The sequence below is a fragment of the Octopus bimaculoides genome, chromosome 1 (assembly GCF_001194135.2).
Source record: "Octopus bimaculoides isolate UCB-OBI-ISO-001 chromosome 1, ASM119413v2, whole genome shotgun sequence".
Lineage (NCBI taxonomy): Eukaryota > Metazoa > Mollusca > Cephalopoda > Octopoda > Octopodidae > Octopus > Octopus bimaculoides.
The window spans coordinates 4,214,246-4,221,849 of record NC_068981.1 but is presented as its reverse complement, the minus strand read 5'-3'; the positions used below and the strand labels follow the sequence as shown (position 1 = coordinate 4,221,849).

General features: G+C 42.2%; 1 protein-coding gene across 1 annotated transcript in view; it reads right to left on the bottom strand.

The window, feature by feature from the left end:
* The window catches only part of LOC106880950 (hydrocephalus-inducing protein), a gene marked incomplete at its 3' end in the record, with an annotated part of 180,276 nt that overhangs the window by 163,421 nt on the left and 9,251 nt on the right, over positions 1-7,604 (bottom strand). The window contains exons 6-8 of the mRNA XM_052974127.1: positions 4,933-5,132; positions 2,773-2,897; positions 1,858-2,059 (exon numbers count right to left, since the gene is read on the bottom strand). Of these exons, the coding sequence (XP_052830087.1) occupies positions 1,858-2,059; positions 2,773-2,897; positions 4,933-5,132 (527 nt within the window). The remainder of the gene's footprint in view (positions 1-1,857; positions 2,060-2,772; positions 2,898-4,932; positions 5,133-7,604) is intronic.

Sequence of the window (7,604 nt, the reverse complement as noted above, 5' to 3'; positions counted from 1 at the left end):
GCTCATGGGAACTGCCCATATCCTACGTAAAATACTGTCTATGTGATCTCAAATTTTAAATCAAACACATAATTTTCTTATGGTTTCTTAAACATTCACTTGAACAAAACTGTACAAATCCAAATATATGGTACCCTAGGCATAACACCTACATGAACTTCTAACTTGTTGTCTCTTGAGGTCTCTGGGTGAGACTTGGATCCAACTTGTACAAATGCAAAACAAAAGTCAAACATAAAATAATAATAATAACAACAACATCGGAAAATACCTTAGGAATGAGAATACAGGTTTGAAATTTTCCCAAGACACCTGATGAAGACTGGAGGGTATATCAGCCGAAACATTGTGTTAACAACAAACAAGATGAGGACAAATATTCGTCAAATGTGAATAATGTAAATAATGTGCAATCACATCATCGAAATCCCAAAGCTACAAGACAATGCAGGATTAATTCCAAATAACAGAGAAATCTGAATGCTAAAGGATTATTAAATGCCCTTGGATGGCAAGAAGGCCTGCCAGTAGGATCGGAACCACATACCTTCTGGAAATGAGATGTGCTGCAAGCTTATACTAAAGCAACCTTCTGTCTTTCTTCCCTCAAACTAAATGATTAAATCTTAATTTTACTAATGAGAAAAATCTCATTACATTTACAACACAAATGTAGTAACATTGAGAAATATGCAAATAGGGCTTATTACCAACCACCATCATCATCATCATCATCATCATCATCATTTAGCATCCATTTTCCATGCTGGCATGGGTTGGATGGTTTTTACAGATGCTGGCAAGGCCAGGATCTGAACCAGGCTCCATTGTCTGCTCTGGGATGCTTTCTATAGTTTGATGCTCTTCATAACATCAACCACTTTACAGAGTGTACAGGGTGCCTTTTATGTGGCACCCCGCACGAATGCCTTTAATGTGACACCCAGCACCAATACTTTTTACATGGTACTAGCACCAGTGCTTCTCACTTTACAGAGTGTACTGGGGAGCTTTCTATGTGGCACCAACACTGGTGCTTTTTACGTAGCACCGGCACCAGGGGGTTTCCAAGTAACTTGCAAGACAAAGACCTCTCAGCTGGGAGAGGGAGGGTTGTAAGCTTTTAACTTGATTAATAATCTATCAGTTGCCATGCTTCTGTTGAAAGACAAAGTCTTTTTTTTAATTAATTTTTAAAATAATGAAGATTTTAGTAAAATAACATGTTCGTTTGTAGAAAATAATATCAGAAGGCAAAACATTGTTATTTATTATATGCACACACATGTGCGGATAAGAATCATCCTATGTGGCCTGAATATGCATGTAGTGAATCAGGGAAGCCATAGTTTACATTTTTAAACTGATATAAAACAGCAGGCAGTGGTACTGCACAAGGTGTTGGAAGAACTTGAGGAGTTGACAAGTTCTAGAATGAACACCACATGACATTGACTGTTCAGGAGTTGATAAGTCAAGACAACATAATTCCACAGTGAGTAGCATGAAGTGGGTGGTGGATGGCATAGTGAGCTTAAAGTAATCCCGCAGTTGGAAGTTGATAAAGATATCTGAAGCTGTAAGTTATGAAAAAGTGGTGCTGAAGGCCTAGCGTCTTCCTGGTAACTAATGGCTGACTGGAACAGAATTCCTTTTTTTATAGCTGTGAGACCAGCTCCAATTGGCTGCAGTTACCAAAGCACAACCGTGCTAATCCGCAACAACAAAATAGGGATTCCTTGACTCACTGCAGGTATGAATATAGATCATTTTAAAATGGGACGTTTCTATCATGGAACTAGGGGCAGTCTCAGGGTAGTTGGTATGAAAAGGGGTTAAATGGAAAAGTGCATATACCTTTGTTTTTGATGTATCTCTTCATTCCACGTAGGAAAATTGGTCCATTTGTATTTGGCAACAACATTTGTCCGGTTGTGAATAAATACACTTCTCTGATTGGTCAGAGAGATAAAAGTATTTTCAATACGAACAGAGTTTCTGTCCAAGCGTATGTTTATGTCTTGAGCAACAGCATGCAGTGTTATGAACAAAACTTCACCTATAAACAGAGAAACATCCTTTTTAGGAAAGGAAAATCATCTCCACCACCACAGGCTGAGGGAGATGGGGGGGGGGGGTCAATGAATACAAGCTGAAGGGAAAGGTAGAGAAGGGGAGGTGGTGTCTGTAGAGATTAGAGTAGTAGGGTGGATATAGTGAATGGTGACAAGGTTGGAGGGGGTGATCAATGATACATATGAGATGAAGGGAAGACGAGGGAGAGTAAGTGATGACTGGCAGCACAGAAGGGGATGAAAAGCAGTAGAAGAGTAATAATTATACAGTAGACAAGGGAGATGACGTATGGGTAGGTAGGTAGGTTGAAAGAGTGTGAGGGGAGAGGCAAACATAGTGTATGGGGAAGTGAGAGATGTATAGTGGTGTAGAAGGTGAAGAAGAGGAGAGAGGAGCAAGAGAGGGGAGGGAAGAGGAGGGAAGAGGAGGGAAGAGGAGAGAAGGGGCAGAGAGAAGAGAGGAGAGGAAGGGGAGAGGAGAGGAAGGGGAGAGGAGAGGAAGGGGAGAGGAGAGGAAGGGGAGAGGAGAGGAAGGGGAGAGGAGAGGAAGGGAGAGGAGAGGAAGGGGAGAGGAGAGGAAGGGGAGAGGAGAGGAATGAGAGAGAGAGAGAGGGGAGAAGAAGGGAATGAGGGGGAAGGAGGAGGAGCCACACATGTAACATTAATGAAGTTTGATGGCGAAATTATATTCTCTCACCTGTGTCATATCTGAGGTATAGTTGGCCCTGATGATTGCCCACTTCTGTCGGGTAAAACTCTATATCTACCTGGCTATTGGCGTTTTCAGCAATAGTTCCATGAACAGGTGAAACACTGAAAGGTCTGTATAACAGAGGAGGGGGAAAAAAATCAATTAAATCAATTCTCTCATCAACAATAAAGAATAACAATTCTAATATATCTTTTGCTACATTCACCATCATCATCATTATTGTCATCATCATCATCACCATCATCATCATTACTGTCATCATCATCATCATCATCGTCTGAGGTCCACTTTTCCATCAATTTGTCGAAGCAGATTACCTATGGCTTGGTGCCTTCCCTGTCACCAACACTCAACTGTTTCCAAACAAGGTAATACTTAGCCAGGGCCAAACATATTTAGCGTGCAAGACCAGAAATGAACAACATCGCTTGTATGATGGTGATGCTCATTTACAACCATCATATGATGTCTAGTCAAGGGTATGTACATGTATGTGTGTGTGTGTGTGTGTGTATCTCTATATATAAAAGTGAAATAGCAGAAAGTTGTATGTTTGCGTGTCTCATTTAGTGGTTATGCAGGGTTGAATGGCAGTGGGCATGCTCGGATTGCAGCGAAAATTTACAGGGACATGTAAAATGAGGCAAGGAAGCGACTGGACTAGGTTAGCAATCTCCATCTCAAAAGCTGTGGTTACTAGGGCAACAAAACCCATGTTCAATCGGTTCTGCAAGCTGGTTCGCCAGTCCTCAGTCAAATCGTCCAACCCATGCCAACATGGAAAGCAGACGTTAAATGATGATGATGATGATGAATCCTCTGTCACGTCACTTCTCCCCAGAGTATCAAGGCCAATCAATTGACCACAGGCTTCCATGATATATCTGACCACATATAACCTCCGCTAGTGGTATTTCGTCGGCCGTTACGTTCTGAGTTCAAATTCCGTGAGGTCAACTTTGCCTTTCATCCTTTCGGGGTCGATTAAATAAGTACCAGTTACGCACTGGGGTCAATGTAATCGACTTAATCCCTTTGTTGGTCCTTGTTTGTCCCCTCTATGTTCAGCCCCCTGTGGGCAATAAAGAAATAAACATATACCTCCTCTACAGCAACAAACCCGTTCTGTCTCCTTCTCTCATACCTTAATCCCTCCCCTAGCATAAAACCACCTCCTTCTCCACTGTAGTCCCACCCAGGTGAAGGGTGCATGACAACCTCACTAGTGCTGGCGTCACAAAAAAAGGCACCCAGTATCTGCTGTGAAGTTGTTGGTGTTTAGAAGAGCATCCATTCATAGAAATTATGCCAAAGGGAGAGAGTAAAGCATGATGCAGCTGCTGGGTCCATTGCATCCTGTCAAACTGTTCAACTGTTGAACATCCGTGTTCCAGCCAGAATGAACCAGGGATGTTAAATGGCGATGACAATGGTGATGCCATGTGAAAAGCATCAGGTACGCTCTGTAAAGTGGTTGGCATTAGCAAGGTCATCCAGCCATAAAAAAACCATCCCAAAACAAACAATTGAAGCCTGGTGCAGCTCTCCAGCCTTGCCGACTCCTGTCAAACCATCCAACCCATACCAGCATAGAAAACAGATGATAAATGATGATGATGTTGATGATGATGGTGATGGTTATGATGATGATGACCATGACAACACCGATTCTTTCTCATGTTTTATAAGATTCAGTCTGGAAGGTCCAGCTATGTTGCAATCAATGGCAAAGAACATCGAATCTGTAATTCTGTATACGTTCTGCCTTTTCCAAAAACATTTTAAGAAACCTGTCAGTTGGCAAGTGGTACTTTGCCACAATGTATCTTGTCTACACATAAAATACAGGAGCACCAGTCACCATGAGCAACTAGATCACATGGAACATGTTTATTCCAATACATATTCTCCCATTCTCTCGGTAGCCATCACTTTTTCTCTCGGTCTATGGTCACTCATTACTAACATCCATCACAACTATCCACCACACACTCTCTCTCCTTTACCAATGACTACCCATAGTCATTATTGTCTCTCTCCCATTAACCCCTACCATGACTGTCTATTTCCCATTACTCTCTTTCTCTCTCTGTCTCTCTCTTTCTCCCCTTATTTCTAGTCAATGTCATTTTAGCTGAAACTTACAGAAGTGTAAAGAAAGAAAACTTGGCATCTCTGTTACCAATATTTCTGAGAAGAATAGTTTTAGTCGATGCCATTAGTACTGGACAGGTTGGGAAGTGTATCTCGTCTTGGATGTCCACAATGGCACGGGCTCCAATGGCTTTTATTGGTACAACGTATCTCTCCCTTTCTGTCGTACACACAATCTCATGTTCATAATCCTGCAATTATACAACAAAAACAGGAATTTCTCTTGAAATAAGGGAATATTTTATAAGACTTACATCTTTCTTTCAACTTTCACATCATCATCATCATCGTTTAACATCCAATACATAATTCAGTCATTACACAGCAGCCATGCTGAGGCATCATCTTGAAGAATTTTTAGTCAAATGAATTGATCCAGTACTTTTAAGCCTGGTACTTATTCTATTGGGCTCTTTTGCCAAACTGCTAAGTTACAGGGGCATAAACACACCAACAACAGTTGTCAAGCAGTGGTGGAGGACAAACACAGGCACAAAGGCACACACATGCTCACACACACACACACGAGCTTCTTTCAGTTTCTGTCTGCCAAATCCACTCACAAGGCTTTGGTTGACCCGAGGTTATAGAAGAAGACACTTTCCCAAAGTGACAAGCAGTGGGACTGAACCCAGAACCATGTGATTGGGAAGCAAACTTCTTACCACACAACTATAGCTGTGCTTATGGGTAACAAGCTCTGAGAAACCCGACAGTTGAGCCATCAAACTGGGAAAATCAGGAATCAAAAGTCCTCACCATAAAGATGGAAGCAAAGAGGGCCCTAAGCATGTAAGGAGTTTACCCTCTCAGACTTGGGCCCCTGTGTCTACCTTTACCTGGGCTCCTGAGTAAAAAAATAAATATTTGCATTCACAGCTCAAGAGTAACAATTGCAGGTAAACTAATGGACAGAATCAAAAAAAAAAAAATCAGAAGAATAACAAAAATAGGCCTTGTTCATCTGAATCACTACTTTCTTCATCATTTTCACCAGTTTCATTGTCTGAATCATTATCATTGCCTGTGTAAGAGTAAACTCTTCACACACAAAATAAATATCACCAGGCTGAGTTCCTTTCGAGTGTTGGGTCACACGGAGATAACGACCAAGGCCTTTGGCATTATGTCGTGCTTGAGAAGAAGACCCATCAAACCGAGCAAAATCGCAGTTGTGGCAGATACCAGTGTCACGCAAATGGCACCTGTGCCGGTAGCACGTAAAAGCACCCATTACACTTTTGGAGTGGTTGGTGTTGGGAAGGGCATCCAGCCATAGAAACTATACCAAATCAGACTGGAGCCTGGTGCAGCCTTCCAGCTTGCCAACCCTGGTCAGACCATCCAACCCATGCCAGCATGGACAACGGACATTAAATGAATTTCCTTAACTTCAAAGAGTTTAGGCTTTGCTCGTTTACAAGATGAAGCTCTGGGTTCATCACACACTCATTTAATCACAAACCATTAAATATATGTATGAGCTGGTGCCACACAAAAAGCACTCACTATACACTGTAAAGTGGTTGGCATTAGGAAACCATACTAAAACAGATGACTGGAGCCTGGTGCAGCTCCTGTCAAACTGTCCAACCCATGCCTGTGTAGAAAATGTATTAAATGATGACGAAGATCTATTTAAGTATATATCATCATCATCATCATCGTTTAATGTCTGCTTACTCCAAGAGTGTAGTGGGTGCTTTTTACGTACATGTCACTGGCACAGGAGCCAGTCAGGCAGTATTGGCATCGACCACGCTCGAATGGTGCTTTTTACGTGCCATGTGTACACACACACACTTTCTCTCTCTCTCTCACTCTCTCACTCTCTATCTCTCTCTCTCTAAGGAGACCTGGACATCTACCACAGGTTGATAAGAGAGTAGTATTGCAGATGGCAAAAATGACAAGTATGAGATCCATGATTATGAAACACCAGTTTAGATGGTCTGGTCATCTTGCCCATTTAAAGGAAACCTGCAGGCCAAAGCAGGCGCTGCATGGTGAGCTGGAACAAGGAAGACATCCTCAGTGCAAGCACATCAAAGACTATCTTAAAGAAACACCGAGAAAGATCTAAACTGATACTAACAGGAGGGATTTGGTTTCAATAGGTGTTAAAGAACTCGAGAACAGGGTTGCAGACACCGAAGTGAAATGAGTTGTTAAATATGTGAAGAATATGAATCCACTCCTGAAAAGGTCAGCAAAGAGTCTCTTCTGAGTAACCAGTGTGGTTGTGTCTGTTTCTCAAAGACAGGCCTATATATATTTATTATATATCATCATCATCATCATCGTTTAACGTCCACTTTCCATGCTGGCATAGGTTGGACGATTTGACAGAGGATTGGCAAGCCAGAAGGGTGCACCTGGCTCCAATCTGATCTGGCAGAGTTTCTACAGCTGGATGCCCTTCCTAACGCCAACCACTCCGAGAGTGTAGTGGGTGCTTTTTACGTGCCACCGGCACAAGAGTCAGTCAGGCAGTACTGGCAACAGCCACACTCAAAAAGGTGTTTTTTACGTGCCACCTGCATGGGAGCCAATCCAGCAGCACTGGCAACGACCTCGCTCAAATGATTTTCTAATGTGCCACCAGCACAAGTGCTAGAAGGCGACTCTGGTAATGATTATGCTCAAATGGTGCTATTTATATA